This window comes from Atheta coriaria, unplaced genomic scaffold (genome assembly GCF_025399875.1).
Source record: "Atheta coriaria isolate IRGN ID8LTWV9N9 unplaced genomic scaffold, Caltech_Dcor_3.1 hic_scaffold_9_pilon, whole genome shotgun sequence".
NCBI lineage: Eukaryota > Metazoa > Arthropoda > Insecta > Coleoptera > Staphylinidae > Dalotia > Dalotia coriaria.
In genome coordinates this window covers 8,601,334-8,619,341 of record NW_027045451.1, presented here as the reverse complement: position 1 = coordinate 8,619,341, position 18,008 = coordinate 8,601,334, and the positions used below count along the sequence as shown (strand labels likewise).

Genomic DNA, 18,008 nt, shown 5'->3' with positions numbered 1-18,008 from the left:
TTATTGTACTTCGTTCAGTTACATTATTGCTTTCAATCGCGAATATCTCGTAAACTAAAAGAGATAATTAGGATCCGATTACAGCGTCTTAATCTACGGACTATTCTCTATAAGATAGGCTAGATAAAGCGGAAATCTGAGAGAGATGAAATTTTAATTCTTAAGAAAAAGTACCAAGGGGGTGCTTGATACTTTTCGACGATTTTTGATAATTAAAATCTCTTAAACTAAAGAGATAGCAATACGAATTACTAATTATGAAAAGATTGAAAATTACTCTATCGGATAAAATAAAAATAATTATATTTTCCTTCCGGTAAAAGGTCGAAAATGCGTCTAAAAGGTGCTAAAGTGACAGTTTTCTATTTTTTTGCATTTTGTTAATCTCGCGAATATCTCGTAAGAAGCAAAGAGATTCAGAGAAGCAGATTGAAACACGCGACTCTCTTGTATCTTTTGCAACACGCGGTGGAACGTGAAAAGGAACTACTTAAAAATACTAATGTACGACGCAGAAATTAAAACGAAAATATAATTGAATTATAAACTTAGCAATGCAGAACTCATCCGGACTCTAGTCACAGCAAGTACTGTAAATAGAAAATATAAGTTAAAACAAAAACAAAATGGTTGTTTATGCAAGAGTAGGTTTACGATCGAGATGTTTACGTGATAACGTCTTATTGGTGATATAAGTTTTTGTTGCAATTGTTGTACTTTTACTTCACTTGCACTTCATTTTCTTTCACTTTTGTTAAACATTCAACGAAAACTTAACCGCACGAGAGAAAATCTCCATTCGTTTGTATGCCGCTAGAGTACTTAGAGAGACGGAAAGATCAGTCCACTCACTCCGAACACTATGCTACCTACGCTCGTGTGGATTCCCGCGTGACAAGTTTCACGGAATGACTGGCAGCGCTCGAGATGAGACAGGGAGATCGGTCCGTCTCTCTCTCTCGTTATAGCGATCGGCCTCGTGAGGCCTCGTGACACAAGTTTCTGAACATGTCGCGACTAAAACGATTTTAAAGACGTTATCACGTCAATATTATTTTGTAATATTATATTCACACAGCGGAGAGAAAAAACCATATGTGCAGTTTTGTTAAAATTTACACCAGCACGATGGGTCGTCCCTAAAAAAGATGTAATAGTCAATATGGGGGCGATATTTATTTGATTTACCTAGCAACTATTGTGAGTTGTAATATACACTTTCAGCGCGATCACAAACCGGCGGACGATAAACGCGCGCAAATGATAAACTCAACAACACTATAGTGATTACGATTAAACGATGCCAATATAAACTGCAGGATGTGATATCTGCAGGTAAACAAACTTTTATCTCTTATTGCGAAATCGCGTGATCTCGCACACGGACACTATTGCACTCACTACCACCGACAAGCAATATTTAACGCTAAAACGTGCATCGTAGTGCCATCACAACCATTTATCTACTATTGGCAGGTTTTGATTTAAAAATACATTTTACCAAATATGCAACAAAATTGATATTACGCCAAGAAATACCAGTCACAAACAATTTAATATTGCCTATCAAATCGCAAATATTGCTTTTGGTATACTTTATGATACAATAAAGTAATATTAGCATTTCACACATCGGAGAAAACCAAACATTTATTCGAAATGGTCAGATAAGTTACTTACTTAAGCAGAAAGGATCTCCTAATGACGGAAAAACACACTTAGCAGGAATATGTATCCGATTGACCGACAAAGTCACACAGTAACCGACAATAAAGAAACCGCAGCAATCTTGTAATTTTGAAAAATGAACGCATCAAAACCGAGCAAAAAAAAACTTTTATGAACATAAAACGCACCATTAATCACTAACATAACACTGCAGATGCATGTACAACTAAATCGATTGATGACCGAACATATTCGAAATGCACAGAGATTTAGAAATAGAAGTCCGATCAAACGTACGCGTCGCTGAAACTCACGTCTAGATATTACTCCAGCGACCGGCCCATAACTGAATTGAATCCATCAGTAAGCGCTTGCCGAAACTGTAGTATTGCACACGCAAAAGGGATGCGATAGTTCACTAAGACTCGTGCCTGCTGCATAAACCCGGCGAGGCAAAAGAGCAATAGATGCGCAAAGCCAGCGCGTCGATGCCACGCGACCTTGTGCGCGAATTGCAATAGATGCGCAAAGTCGGCTGCGCGTCGACGGAACCGACCTTGTACTGCAATTGCAGCCAGGCGCAATTTAAGTAAACTAGACTGTGATAATCTCATGCGTTGCATTCCCGCGGCGGAATGCGATAAGAAATTGAAAGTTGTGTTCAAAACAAACGGAATTCTCGTGCCGGAATGCCCACGTTTTGCCGATAAATCAAAAATAAACAATGCAATTCTATTTTATAATTTTTGTTTTCATGCTAGTATGACTGATACAGATACGAGTAGTAGTACCGAAATTTATATTATTAAAATTAATAAAACTTTAAAATTAAAATCATGAAATTATGACTTCTTATGCTCAAAGATTGGCCTATTTTATATTTAACATTTAAGTGAAATTTAATTCGAACATGTATTGTTTCTAGTCTATTTTGGTTTATGTTTAAACAATAAACAATTCCAACTATTTATTGCGATTTTCCACAAAATTTTATTGCACTTCAGTAGAAAAACCTATAAATTTCATCTATAAGTTTTCTGCTGAAAAGTATATTCACATTTGGTCAAATTAGGGAAACTCTTTGGGTCCTAGAGTAAAATTTTACTATCATAAAATGTTCAGAACGACATTTTATGGAGGTATCCGCAATAAAAAGTTTGAATTTCCATTTTCAAATTTTCTGCGGAGTACTTGAAAGAAATTTCCGCAAAAATAAGTTTAAGATATCAATTTTCTAATTGTAGGAAAACAGTAAAAATGTTACTTACCTGTGTATCGAACACCGCAAATCAAATGTGAGTAGATACTGAAATAAAGAAGAAACAAGACATTAGATACACAATTTCAGACAATGTAGAATTAAATTCCAGCGGAACCCAAAGTTTTTTTTAAATGAGTATTCTTACCAGGTAGCACATTGCCTCGACAAGTTCTGCTGAAGACAATAATGATTCACACAAGTCCGAAATTAACTACAATTTTATTTACAATCACACATGGCCGGCCGGCGTCCGACGTCAACCGATCACGAACACACGCGGTAAGATAATAAACACACAAAATACTGAATTCCGGAGATTACACACGCTATAAATATTTAACGAATTACCAAATACGATAATTAATACTAAATTCAATAAAAATATAACGCGATATATCGAATACTACGAGAAACACGAGTATTCGCAGTATTATTACTCGTCGCGCGAACAGATGAGTGCCAACTGCACAACTGCGCACGCTGACTTTCACTCGCAGGAATATTTTTAGTTAAAGTATGCATCGCTGCGCCGTCTGAGGATACTTTATTGTACCTCCAAAAAATACAAAGCGTTTCAAAAGGTGTGGCGTACATATGAGGCAGTGAGCGATTGCCTATGTATCAGTGAGTGGTCACGCACCTACGAGAGTGGCCGTGTGCGTGTATCACACGTCCACGAGAGTACGCATGCACCACCCTATCTAAACAAATAGCAATTTTTACAAATAACTCAAAACTTCAAATATAGAAGTTAATAGGATATACTTATTCAAAATAAATGCATCTAATTATTATATTATTATAATTATTATGATATTATTATTAATTGATAGTTATTATCGACGATTTTCGACAGCGAATATCTTCCAAACTAAAATAGATAGCAGCCAGAAAATGGTAGATTATGAAAGATTGGAAAATTCTCTATCAGACGGAGATTAAAATAATAAAGAATAAAATAAAAATAATTTAATTTAATGGGATAAAATGTTTAAAAACGTGACTGAAAAAGCTTAAAATTGCAATTTTTCAATTTTTGACGATTTACTTTAATTGCGAATATCTCTTAAACAAAAAGAGATAGAAAGGAACAGATTTCAAATATTTAATCTGCGGAAAATTTTCGATAAGATGAGTTAATTAAAATGCATATATATAAAAGATGAAATTTTAATTCATAAGAAAAAATGGGCTAATGGAAGTCAGCTATACAATCATTCACGTACGGTGCCCTGAACACGAGTCACTTCTACCGCTGCCCTTGTACGGTGCCTAGAATACGAGTCACTTCTACCGCTACCCTCATACGGTGCCCACAACACGAGGCACTTCTATTGACAACCTGCTACGGTAAACCGAATGAGACTTAACTCAACAATTTCGATTAATTGCAATATAACTAAATAAAGAAAGAAATGTCAACGTTCTTGGCATATTCGAGTCAATAAACAATAATAGTGCACATCTTTCAAACTAAAAGCGATAGCGACCAACGGATTGAAGATTATGAGAGATTGAAAAATTCTGCATTGGATAAGAATTTAAAATAATTTAATTTCGTGGGATAAAAAGACCAAAAACGTGACTAAAAGTGCAATTTTTCTTTTTTTGCCCCTTTTTTGAATTGCGAATATCTCCTAATTGTTTCCAACCGTGTCGGTCCTCTAATTTGAGTCACAGATAGGCAGGGCCGTCGAGAGCCACCGCGGATCCCGGCAATCGTTAATTTTATGCTGATTTTTTTGTGTTTGCGATTTAAGGGTGATCAGCCGGGCCCCGGGGAATTTACCCTAGCCTCATCGGTCCTGCACCGAAGAACCATAATTAACCCAGCACAATATAACACCCGTATATACTCGTAACTAGCAAACGCAAAGGATTGTTGCCGAATTAAAATGGCGACACGCGTTTGATGCGTACAGTCACCGTACAGTCCGCGTCTGTTCAACTACGTAGAAACAGCGATCAACTAGACTCGAGTGAAAGAAACGTGCGCCTGCGGCATGCGTCCGGAGCGCGCATGCATGTAGCTACGGATGCAAACAGAGATAAGCGCTAAAATTCCAGTTTCACCGGGTGTATTAAAAAACTGCATAAAAACAATCTTGACGACATTCCTTGAAAGAGAGTATCGTATAATCAAATTTTAACTCAAATAATCAAATTAATTTTTGAGTATGTATAAATATCTGTATAAACTTATAAATAATAAAAAGTCGTAAAATTGTTAAATAATAGTTTATAATATATAAAATTTTAGAAATGATTACCAGCGTCGCTTAAATAATTCAATATTTCAAATTGTATAAAAGGTGCAACAAGTTTACACCGAGGACAATATGAATAGTAAAGAGATTTGTGTGAAGTCGAGCCGGTCAACCTTAGTCAAGCGCTGCATATTTCTTGTAATTTGCATTAACATTAAATATATTTGCAATGCCATTAAATACTTAAATAAATGATTTATGTTACTTACTAGTTCCAAAATAGAGTGCAAAATAACTGTGATTAGATGCCGAAATTCATCCGACGGCTGATGCACCACAACACTTCTTTCCGGCACGGAAAGCACTTCTGTTTTACAAATATACCACAAGAATACGATCACAGTAAATCGCGACGTACGGTGCGTGCAGACTATACTTTGCCAATTATTAATAAAATCAAATGTAGCACGTTGAATAAAAGTTTCAATAAACGTGCGCGAGCAATAAGAGTCAGGCGACAAACTGCTACGAAAACTGACCGGCACGCAGATTGCAAATTGATAGTAAGATTGGGACATACACAAAAGTCAACCCAGAGAAACACAGCGTGCAAGTTGTTTGTTTATATCTGCACGATGTGCACTGAGATAAGAGATAAAACGCGGGGTCGCGCGAGATCACACCACTTCGTGCACCAAAATTTTTAGTTAAAATGTGCATCCAAGCGCCATCTAGTAAACATTTACAAAGTACATTAGAACACGCCTTATGGTGCTATTCTGAGCAGCACCCGAAGTGCCGTACTGTCGAACGAACGCAGATTGCAATTCTGAGTGCCCAACGGAGGTCTTTTGGAGGGTTCGGGTCGCCTCAATACGTAACCGGCGATATATCGAATACTACGAGAAACACGAGTATTCGCAGTTTTATTACTCGTCGCGCGAACAGATGAGTGCCGGTATCACAACTGTGCACGCTGACTTTCACTCGCAGGAATATTTTTAGTTAAAATATGCATCGCTGCGCCGTCTGGAGATACTTTATTGTACCTCCAGCGTTTCAAAAAGTGTGGCGTACATATGAGGCAGTGAGCGATTGCCTATGTATCAGTGAGTGGTCACGCACCTAAGTGGCCGTGTCCGTGTATCACACGTACACGAGAGTGCGCATGCACCACCCTATCTAAACAAATAGCAATTTTTACANGCAATTTTTACAAATAACTCCTCAAAACTTCAAATATATAAGTCAATAGGATATACTTATTCAAAATAAATGAATCTAATTATAATATTATTATAATTATTATGATATTATTATTAATTGATAGTTTTTATCGACGATTTTCGACAGCGAATATCTTCCAACCTAAAAGAGATAGCAGCCAGAAAATTGTAGATTATTGAAGATTGGAAAATTCTCTATCAGACGAAAATTATTTAATTTAATGGAATTAAAAGTTTAAAAAACACTGACTAGAAAATTGCAATTTTTCAATTTTTGACGATTTATTTTATTTGCAGAATATCTCGTAAACTAAAAGAGATAGATAGGAACAGATTTAAAATTCTTAATCTGCGGAAAATTTTCGATAAGATGAGTTAATTAAAATCCATATATAAAAGATGAAATTTTAATTCATAAGAAAAAATGGGCAAATGGAAGTCAGCTATACAATCATCCACGTACGGTGCCCTGAACACGAGTCACTTCTACCTCTGCCCTGGTGCGGTGCCCTGAACACGAGTCACTTCTAGCGCTACCCTCATACGGTGTCAGGAACACAAGTCACGTCTACCGCTGCCCATGTACGGTGCCTTGAATACGAGTCACTTCTACCGCTACCCTCATACGGTGCCCAGAAGACGAGGCGTTCTTGGCATATTCGAGTCAATAAACGATAATAGTGCATATATTTCAAACTAAACGCGATAGCGACCAACGGATTGAAAGCTATGAAAAATTGGAAAATTCTGCATTGGATAAGAATTTAAAATAATTTAATTTCGTGGGATAAAAAGACCAAAAAGTGCAATTTTTTGCCTTTTTTTTTGAATTGCGAATATCTCCTAATTGTGTCCAACCGTGCCGGTCGTCTAATTTTGGTCACAAGTAGGCAGGGCCGTCGAGAACCACCGCGGATCCCGGCAATCGTTAATTTTATGCTGATTTTTTTGTGTTTGCGATTTAAGAGCGATCAGCCGGGCTCCGGAGAATTTACCCCAGTCTCATCGGTCCTGTACCGAAGAACCATAATTAACCCAGCACAATATAACACCCGTATATAACTAGCAAACGAAAAGGATTGTTGCCGAATTAAAATGGCGATACGCGTTTGATGCGTACAGTCCGCGTCTGTTCAACTACGTAGAAATAGCGATCAACTAGACTCGAGTGAAAGAAACGTGCGCCTGCGGCATGCGTCCGGAGCGCGCACGCATGTAGCTACGGATGCAAACAGAGATAAGCGCTAAAATTCCAGTTTCACAGGGTGTATTAAAAAACTGCATAAAAACAATCTTGACGACATTCCTTGAAAGAGAGTATCGTATAATCAAATTTTAACTCAAATAATCAAATTAATTTTTGAGTATGTATAAATATCTCTATAAACTTATAAATAATAAAAAGTCGTAAAATTGTTAAATAATAGTTTATAATATATAAAATTTTAGAAATGATTACCCGCGTCGCTTAAATAATTCAATATTCTAAATTGTACCGAAGATACACGTATTGCATCTTCGGTACAATACACACAGAGGACGATGTGAATAGAAAAGAAATTTGTGTGAAATCGATTCACTTAATCAGGCGCCGCATGTTTTTTGTTCTTTGCATTAACATTAAATATATTTGTAATGCCATTAAATACTTATATAAATGATTTATGTTACTTACTAGTTCCAAAATAGAGTGCAAAATAACTGTGATTAGATGCCGAAATTCATCCGACGGCTGATGCACCACAACACTTCTTTCCGGCACAGAAAGCACTTCAGTTTTACAAACATAACACAGGAATACGATCACAGTAAATCGCGACGTACGATGCGTGCAGACTATACTTTGCCAAATTTAATCAAATGTAGCACGTTGAATATAAGTTGCAATAAACGTGCGCGAGCAATAAGAGTCCGGCTACAAACTGCTACGAAAACTGACCGGCACGCGATTGCAAATTGATAGTAAGATTGGGACATACACAAAAGTCAACACAGGTAAACACAGCGTGCAAGTTGTTTGTTTATATCTGCACGTTGTGCACTGAGATAAGAGATAAAACGCGGGGTCGCGCGAGATCACGCCACTTCGTGCACCAAAACTTTTAGTTAAAATGTGCATCCTAGCGCCATCTAGCAAACATTTACAAAGTACATTAGAACACGCCTTATAAAGCTGTCTGCACGCAACACCAGAAATGTTAGTTGTAGTGAACACGAATCCCGTAGAGCAATACCAATCACCGTATTTATGTTATTTAATCATTGTGCAATTTATTGAATCCGGGATATCAATACGACATAGATCACAGAGCACATATTGTATGACAAATTGTCTTTTCCTTATCATGCGTATGAATGTAAAAATAACGTATGCATTACGAAAGAAACAAGAACAGAAACGCGCGTATAGTAAAAATAAATAAGTTAGACGAGCAACGCAGGTTGAACGTAAAAGAGATATCACAACTTTTTTTGGTCCTAGATGCACTGGGAATTGAAATCATTAATAACTCCGCTTCGTCTCGCCTTCAGTTGTGGTGTTCAGCTCGAGCCCCATAAGCGCATGCTGCGCCATTTCCAGAGGCACACTCACGAACGACACACCCTCCGACTGATAAGTATACTTGCTGTACTCCAGCTTGAACTTGATACCGAGAACGATGTTCAGCGCCGAGGTGTCGTAGCTGTGGCAGCCAGAGTAGCGATACTGCGGCTTCTTGTCAAAACGGCAGCCGGCGGACTGCGCGCCAATGGGGGCGATACAGTCGGGTGTCAGCGCGCACTGTACCCACGGTAGCATGATATCGGCGTGGACGCCGCCCGTGTTCACCACGAGCAGCACGTCCGCCGACACCATCGGAAGGAACAAGAAGTTGTCCGTGTCGGTGTGGAAGTAGTCGAACATCTTCTTGTGCGTCAACGTCGAGACGGCGTTCTTCGATTCCATCGGCCAGGCGATAATCGCCGTGCCTTTCGTGACCGTGTCGCGCAGCTCCATCAACGCCTCAGCGGTCACGTGCCGATGAAATCGCTTTGAAGCTTCCATAAACAGCACGCTTCCTGTATGTTGTAAAGCATCCTAAACCGAAAACAAAAACCATAATAAACTTTCACTTTTTGTAAACAAAAAAAAACTAGTTACCTGAATTATTATCGGTCTGTAGGCGTGTAAATTCACGTCTTGGACGTGCGATGGATAATCACTCAGGGCAAATGTTATCACTTGACAGTGGCTACTGTTGCAATAGTTTAACAACTAAAATTTTAATTGTTTAAAATTTAATATTATTTATTTATTAAAATGATTGTAACTTACTGTTCTGAGTCCATGATTTCCTAATCCTATATTGTAAATTAATATTGTGTTATTTGGCAAAATCCTTGCAACATTGTTTATCAATCCAATGGCTTGACTCTCCTGTCCTCAGTCACATAGGTGACTATAACTGGTAATGAAGTGTTATGCCACACATTTTGTGGATAAATGGGTGTATTCTTCTCTGCCAACCCCAACAGCTTTAGGTACTTCTCATCTACTGCCAATGTCTTACTGCCAGATTCTGTCAAAGTTACCTATAAATAAAACAAAACAAATGTTAAACATGTTTTTTTGGTAATTTGTGAATTTCTTACCTTAAAATGCCTGAATTGTTCATGCGTCGTCGAGACGATGTTCTGTATTGCTTTCGGCTTCTGCTGACCAAATATAATTAACACTACGCTAACCGCCACTAAACTTAGCAAGCCAATTAAAAAATTCTTCGTTCTCATTTGGATGAATGTTCTTTTGAAAACTAATAGTGAAGCACATTTGAGGTTATTTTGCTTGTTTTGTCGATACGAAGCTAAATCTATTTATAAATTATAAAACGCCCGCTAAGTTATAAACTCCATGTTTACATGTCGCACTCGCGTAGGTAAACACGATCGGAATAACGTTTAAACAATTGCTAAATAGTGAGATCGCGTTGTTTATGCGCGCTACCTTCGAGCTCGTTGTGGTCATTTTTATGGCCACTGGCAATGACAGAGCTTACCAAACCTTCGGTGAATACAGAGTTGCCTACAATAACCTCGCAAGGAACATTTTAATATCTTTCAGAAATATGAATCCTATTACATTTTAAAACATTAATATTGCATTCTAGTATAAATCTGAATGCAAGAATCAATTTTAAATAACTTCATTCATAGTATATAACTATATGTAAAATAATATTAAAAAAATTTAAACAAACATGAATAGAAATTTAAAAACATAGAAATTATGTAGTAGAAAATGTTAATAAATAACAACTTAGCAATTCAAATGTTACATCATTCATTTTTTTGTAATTTTACCCTACTTTCCTACCTGTGTTCAAACTTGTTATAAAATATGTAACTGTAATTTTACGCCAAAAATATTTCATTGTTTGTATTTATGTTTACAACAAATACATGATAAAAAAAACGTATAAATACTTGACATAGTTGAAAACTATCGGAAAATGGCTGCACATGTAATATTTGTTCTCCTATTGACGTTTCATGTTTCAAACGCATCAAACATATTAATGTTATTTCCCGTCGATTCATACAGTCATACAATTCTTGCACTTCGCCTCGCGGAAGGACTTTCAGATAAAGGACATAATGTGACTTTTATTTCGCCTTATACCATAGAAACAAATAAATTTAATCACATTGTTATTAAAGGACTCCTTGAAAAATTAGGTAAGTACAAAATCTCAATACATAATAATATATTTTTCGGCGCAAAATCATGTTATTAACATATTGATAAACGTCTCCTACTAAATGACACATGAACAATTTTCGACGAAAATTACATCACGCAAGTACTAATCAGATGACCATTAATTGCCTGCCATTAAACCAGTGTATAAAAAACAATTTTTGTTTTTATTATAAAATGTGTGGATCGTTTTATGAACAACCGCGCAATGCAATATATGTACTAGTACAGCATCCGTCACATATAAATACTGCGATGGTCAATTTTATTGTGATTATTCGGTGAAATGTCGTCTAGTCCAGTCGTGTCCGCGTGTATCAGCATTATTGCTTTAGCGCTATGTGCAATCCACACAACAAACGCGTCAAACATATTAGTTTTCTTTCCGATGCCTTCGTATAGTCACTATACGTTGGCGCATCGGTTAGCAGAAGGACTCGCTGAAAAAGGGCATCAAGTTACCATGATCGCGCCTTATAAACAGGAGAAAACTGCTGAGAATTATAAACAATTGTACATAGAAAACCTAGCTAAAATTGTCCAAGGTAACCTTGAGTGTATTAACATTATATGCACTGATGCATATTTTTTTTTTAAATTATTTTTAGAGAAGAAAACTGTTTTCTTTGATATGGAATCAATGTGGCCCATTCAACAAATCCATCTGTGTTACCAATTGGGATATGTTATTTCAGAATACGTACTGACATACCAACCAATCTTGGATTTAGTAAAAACTAAAAAAGGCCACTTTGATGTGGTTATAATGGACCAATTCTACGACGAGAGTCTTACTGGGATTGCTTACAAGTTGGACGCGCCTTTGATATATTTCAGCACGTTAGTCTCTTCAATCTGGGTTAACCATTTAGTAGCCAACCCAGCACCCGTATCCCACGTACCCAATATCTTCTTTGACTACAGTGGACGCATGGATTTCACTGATCGACTTCACAATTGGTTTCTCATGGTCGCCGAAGAAGCCTACCGCCATTTTATTTCCTTCCCCTACCATAATGAACTATTACACAAAGCATTTCCGGATGCACCTCATGTGTATGATTTGTTATACAAACGTGATGGTTTCATTCTGGTAAATTCTCATGTAAGCATCAATGATCCTGTACCTCATGTGCCTAATATGATTGAAATTGGTGGTTTCCACGTCAAAGCTGGCGAGTTACCGAAAGACATGAAGAAAATTATAGATGAAGCCAAGAATGGTGTTGTGTTCTTCGGCATGGGATCTAATCTGAAAGTGTCATTACTACCTGAGGAGAAAAAGAAAGCAATCCTACGTGCGTTGGGAAGAATCAATCAGACTGTCTTCTGGAAGTGGGAGGAGGACACCATCGAGGGCAAACCAGACAATGTAATCCTAGGAAAGTGGTTTCCACAGCAAGCTATTCTAGCACATCCCAATACAAAGGCTTTCATCTCACACGGCGGACTGTTAAGCACCATTGAAGCTGTTAGTTTGGGGAAACCCATTCTTGGTATTCCAATCTACGCCGATCAAAAAATGAACATAAATTTAGCTGTGAGCAGAGGCTATGCTCTGACAGTGCCTTACAAACAACTCAACGAAGAGAATCTCTTCCAAGCTCTAGATCAACTCATCAATAACTCCAGGTAATACTAATAATACTACTTTTATCGTCTCCTGTTGGTATAACGTAAATAATTTCAGCTATACGGAAACAGTAAAATGGCGGTCGGCAATGATGCACGATCGACTCGTACATCCGCTGAAAGAAGCCATCTACTGGGTAGAGCACGTAATCAAACACAAGGGCGCTCATCACTTTCGCTCCAAGGCCATGGATCTTAAATGGTACGAGTACGAAATGATCGACGTGGCCCTTCTGCTCGTCGTTGTCACGCTTGCAACCTGCGCGGCCATCTTGTACGCGTGCAAATCACTCCTGGGCTCTCCATCGCACGTGTCGCACGCGAACGGCATCAAAAAACGGCAGTGACACGGCATGTTTTCGAATGCGGTCATTCATCATCGACGGGCGACGGTCAAGTCCAAGTGGGCGATCGATGCACCGTTATTAGTTTTCAAGGTTGCCAGCAGATAAACGCAAACTAAACAAGTGGCTACAAAATTCCAAACGCTCAACACACATGTGATCTAATCTACGAAATTGAGTGTAATTCAAGGGCACGTCACTTGTGCCAATGAGTAAATTACACAATCTGTTCATAACATATTATCATTTATTGTAATAATAAATAGTAAATAGTATTTGTTAATCAAATGCAAGTATCTTTCACAATTAGCATAAGATTTGTGTGTGTGTGTTTTCCAAACTCTTATTTTATATATCTGCATTTTCAATACACCGCTGTTTAGTTTATATATTTTACATAATTCACATTGATTACTTTCGATTTGATTCGATTCGTAACTCGTCCGCTCGATTCAGGATCCGATTAATAGAGAGATACAGCACATACATCATAATTATGCATCTAAACACAACAATGAGAATCGCTAGGTTTATTAGTTCACAATTTTATTATCTCTAGAGTTGTAGCGTTAAGTAACATTTAGGTGAAAATCTGAGGGGCGAATATCGTGTTTACTCTTCCTGTTTTTGAATTTTGGTTGTGGGTTTGCATGTATAATCTTTATACACCTTGTATATCACAATACGAGTTCAATATTAATTTAAATTTATCATTATTGTTAACAACAAAACGAGAGGATCATTTTTTATAGTCTAGATTTCATATGTTTGATAATAACAATAAAACTTTTCATGTCATAACCTCAATTATAAACTCAAAACATTTTTAAAGGTTAAGTTGTAATGTCAAAGCTGGCTTAAACATTTATTCAGTTTTATTAAAGCTATGAATCCATTTAGTCATCCTGTGGCTCGTGTTGGAACAAACACACCGACTATATTATCATATTATTAATTATTATTAGAGATACTTTGATATATCTGTGGTAACATTACGCTCGGTCATTTTTATTTACATCTGTACACACATCGAATAACCAGCCTGATAACATTTGCTCGTTCAAATATTTGATCGGCTTTCGATATCTATATTTTGTTTGCCCCTCACGTACATATAGTATTTTTGACTTGATAGATTTTATTTCAAGTATACTTAACAAATATTTTGGGCAATGTTCAATAACATTATGTACAAATATACGTTATTCAAATTCACAAACAAATTCATATATAATACTCAGCCAGTATTTACAGAGTTCTGTTCATTGTGTACATTTTTACAAACGCAAACCAACCGAATTAATTAATTATAACACACATCAATTTACTATGCATATTATATTGTACAATAGAATCATCGGTTTAATTATTATTATAGACTTGATTAATATTTAATCAATTTTATTTACATTTGGTTCGCACCTTGCGATTCGCTTTGCTTATCTCGCTAAAATTCATTGTGTATTGTATATTGTGTTGAGTGTTTGGTTATATAAATTAGGTTAGGTGTGTCTTTTAGGTTATATGTTACATTGCGGCAATGCTCGAACACCATACACCAATATCTAGGCTCAATTAATATTGGGTATGATTATCGTGCATATGTTCCAAGATTAACAGCCAAATTGTGAGATGAATAGTCATCGTCATCAATTTGATGAGAATTGATGAAATGTGTTTACGATGACTATGACTTTTCATGACAACGCAGTTGCACTCTTGTTTTATGCTTAATCATAGTTGTTTTTAATATAAAAACAGTTCACTTTCCCCGCCTAACACTTATTATTATCACAATATTTTAAATAACGATTTGTTAGTGAACATACAGGCAGAATTCAAGCAGTAATATTAAGCTATACATTTCGCGAAGTTTCTTATAATATAAATGTTTGAATGTGGAAAGCGTACGAATAGACGGCGATACGTTTAGTTTAGTAAAACTTGGGAGATTTTGAAGAGTTTTGAATTCATAATATTTACTATCTCTTTTGATTTAGGTATATTTACGTTGATTTCACGTTCGATTAATGGATGCTTAAGATTTACGTATATTATCACATTCAAGAACGAAATTAAATTCATCGATTGCTATCTAGATTATTTGTTTTTCAATGTGTACCGACCAAGACATTTTTGAGTTATTTTTTTGTCCACCAGCATAAATTTGTAACAAAAACGTTGGTGTTTCAGGTCATTGAACAAGCTGGTTGTAATCGCATCAACTCGTTGCATTTCATTTGAATATTCATATTTAACGTAAGATTAATAACATTAGTTTAAAACACTGGTGGACAAAAAATGACAAAGAAGATTGCGTGTAAACATTAAATAAAATATTCATATCTAAAACGTCAATAAACTAAAAATGATAATTATGACAAAATATATGCGCAAATCATTGCTTAAAATATGTAGTGTTAATGCCTCATACTGTACACATTTACTGAACAAATATTATGGTGTTTACCAATACCTTCAATACTCAAATATTAAAAAGCAATAAAAAATATTAAATTTCCACTAACTAAAAACTTATCTAACACTTTTCAATACTTTTACAGCTTGTTTTATGTCCCTACCGTTGAAATTTAAAAGGTTAACTTTTTCCTGAGTTCAACTTCAAGTTATTACTCTTTGTTATTATATTTTTTGATGAATTTTAAAACGAGCAGCAATAAAAAAACAACGTTTTTGCAACGCATGTACATGATGAGCATAATAAATAATAAAACACAAAATATCACTCGATAATCTAAATTTTGATGGTGTACTTTATCAATCAATGTCTACTTAAAGCCCGCCACTGTTGTCTCATCAACGCGCGTTTCTTTTTGCGCGCGCTTTTTTAGCGTTTTATTTATGTTCCGCGAGACGTGCGCGCGAATATATGAGCCGAACGAGATGCGGACTCTTGGAGAAGTGTTGAGCGCGTCGAGGATAACGTCATATGTCATCGCGTCTCAAGCTAAAAATGAAATTTTACGGAATGTACTAGAGAGACTAGAGAGTCCCGTATTGTGCAATACTTTTTGTTGCTGACTGCGTTGATAAATTACGTCCGCGGCGTCGGTTTTATACAGCTTTATTATCATCATCACCATGATAAAAGAGATGCACGGTTTGTTGCTACTAGCAAAATCGCTGCATGTTGCGAAATTAACTGTTAATGTGGCGAGCGTTCGGAAAATTAACGCACTAGTTAAGTTTTTGCTTTTTGTTTGTTTTCTACCTCATTGCGGTTCTTTTGCAAGTTTATAACCTAACTTATCAACTACTATAACCTATCTTATTTAATATGTATTTACACTATCCGAAAGACATTTGTAGCGTTTCATCAGGAACGTGTAAAATATCAACCAAACCTAATATATCTATACCCATGTTTTGGACACCATTTTCTTACAATAACGAAAATATATATGTATATGCATTATTCTGTTACACGTACTTATGTCTATGTTAGTTTGAACAGTCACTAACTATTTACACGAGCGAATTATATTTGTAATTGAGGACGAAATTGGTTAGACTGGAATGTCTCGCACAAGCGCATATTGAGCGTTCATCATGGAGTGAGTTGGGTAGAGACGCACTTTCGCCTAGCCGACTTTAGCCGATCTGAAATTTTGACCGCGACCGCCTCCGCCACCGCCGCGGCCTCGCCGCCCGACGTGCTGACCGCACAGTATTCGTTTGAAAGCCTGCCGGAATTCCGGATTGAATATGGTGTAGATGACTGGATTGAGCGTCGAGTTGAAGTAGCCCAGCCATAGTGAAAAGGATATCACGTAGGGTGATATCGAGCACTGCTCGCCGCACAGGGGCATCAACAGTGCGAGTATGAAGAAGGGCAACCAGCACATGACGAATGCGCCGGTGATGATCGCCAGTGTTTTCGCCGCTTTACGCTCCCGTTTTGCTTCGAGTGTTTCCTTTTTGTCTTTTTTCACTGGTGGTAGCAGTTTCTCCGCTGGGCAAGCAGCCTCTACACGACTAATGTCACTGATGTGACTCTGATGACTCGCTGAGCCGTTGTTCGTCGTCCCCGTGGACGTCTTCTCCGGACTTACATTGTTCGACACAACCATGTTATCCAGTTTTCCGGGTTTGGTAATAGTAAACGCTGTTGTTTCCTCGGCGTGGTTGCCATTCGCCTGTTGCGGTTGTTGTTGCTCGGCTTCCTCCATCACAACGTCCATCGTTGTCGTCGACTGGCCTTCCATCATCACAAGTGACGATACTAAGGCTTCAGCGGCCGTCGACTTTTTCGCTGATTTCTTCATTCGTAGGAAACGGCGTTTTGTGAGGAAGTTACGAGCATTATTGTTGCTTCTACCTGCATCGCTTGGTTTCTCCATATTGTGATTTCGCATTTCACGTCGTTTCCGGATACGTTTACGCGCTGTTTGGAAAATCTTCCAGTAGAGAATAAATATGACCAATAAAGGGACATAAAACGTTGAAGAAGTTGCAAATATCTGATATCCTACGTCCTGACTAACCAGACACTGTTTCTTGACGTTGATGCGGTTCAGGTAATCGGGGTCCTTCCAACCAAACTGAGGAATCTGTGGCGCCAGGGAGACGACCAGCGCCACGCTCCAGATCATCACAATCATAATGATGATCCGGTTCGAGTCTCTTGAATATACCACGTTTGTGACAGCCCAATATCTGTACAAACACAAAAAACATCAATATTTCAGACTAAATCCTCCAGTTTGATAGAAACAGCAAAGCCAAACATCCAGCAAAACCCAATGTTTTCGTAGCGCGTCCAAAAGTTGCAAAAAAAAAACCCAGAAGCAATTTAAATGCTTTTAGTGCAGCGGATGCACGCAGATAACAAATTGGAAGCGGGGAGCCGTGCAACAAATGTACGTGCGCTCGCACAAACCGCACTCGAAATAAAATTTTAATGGATGCAAT

At 37.3% G+C, this 18,008-nt stretch overlaps 3 protein-coding genes and 1 long non-coding RNA gene across 7 annotated transcripts in view; 1 reads left to right on the top strand and 3 right to left on the bottom strand.

Moving 5' to 3' along the window:
* Positions 1 to 574: 574 nt before the first annotated feature.
* Positions 575 to 5,527, bottom strand: LOC135799180 (uncharacterized). Of its 2 annotated transcripts, none has more exons than XR_010549918.1 (3): positions 5,406 to 5,527; positions 2,937 to 2,974; positions 575 to 590 (listed from the first exon to the last, which is right to left on the bottom strand). It is a non-coding gene; the product is annotated as an uncharacterized lncRNA (long non-coding RNA). The 2 variants fall into 2 exon arrangements; XR_010549919.1 differs by lacking the exon at positions 5,406 to 5,527 and adding an exon at positions 3,075 to 3,384.
* A 3,080-nt stretch (positions 5,528 to 8,607) lies between these two features.
* On the bottom strand, positions 8,608 to 10,401 carry LOC135799131 (uncharacterized). The gene is given in 5 exon segments (XM_065312153.1): positions 8,608 to 9,441; positions 9,505 to 9,618; positions 9,679 to 9,788; positions 9,791 to 9,935; positions 9,996 to 10,401. Coding segments are annotated over 5 exon segments (1,083 nt in total). The 5' UTR covers positions 10,134 to 10,401; the 3' UTR covers positions 8,608 to 8,865.
* A 959-nt stretch (positions 10,402 to 11,360) lies between these two features.
* LOC135799451 (UDP-glucosyltransferase 2-like) lies at positions 11,361 to 13,364 on the top strand. Its single transcript, XM_065312568.1, has 3 exons — positions 11,361 to 11,645; positions 11,709 to 12,732; positions 12,791 to 13,364. The coding sequence occupies exons 1-3, from the start codon at positions 11,387 to 11,389 to the stop codon at positions 13,077 to 13,079; spliced, it is 1,572 nt and encodes a 523-aa protein (XP_065168640.1). The 5' UTR covers positions 11,361 to 11,386; the 3' UTR covers positions 13,080 to 13,364.
* Positions 13,365 to 14,143: 779 nt separating this feature from the next.
* The window catches only part of LOC135799450 (5-hydroxytryptamine receptor-like), a 98,526-nt gene continuing 94,661 nt past the window's right edge, over positions 14,144 to 18,008 (bottom strand). For all 3 annotated transcript variants that reach the window (XM_065312566.1, XM_065312565.1, XM_065312567.1), the window contains one exon: positions 14,144 to 17,753. In XM_065312566.1, coding sequence (XP_065168638.1) covers positions 16,679 to 17,753 — 1,075 coding nt within the window. In that variant the 3' untranslated portion in view covers positions 14,144 to 16,678. The remainder of the gene's footprint in view (positions 17,754 to 18,008) is intronic.

What these genes read in the sequence shown, in the direction of transcription:
- LOC135799451 (XM_065312568.1), top strand. Translation starts at nt 11,387, where the DNA reads ATGTCGTCTAGTCCAGTCGTGTCCGCGTGTATCAGCATTATTGCTTTA. An exon ending in CCTAGCTAAAATTGTCCAAG is followed by an intron (nt 11,646 to 11,708) that starts GTAACCTTGAGT and finishes AATTATTTTTAG; the next exon opens with AGAAGAAAACTGTTTTCTTT. An exon ending in CAACTCATCAATAACTCCAG is followed by an intron (nt 12,733 to 12,790) that starts GTAATACTAATA and finishes AAATAATTTCAG; the next exon opens with CTATACGGAAACAGTAAAAT.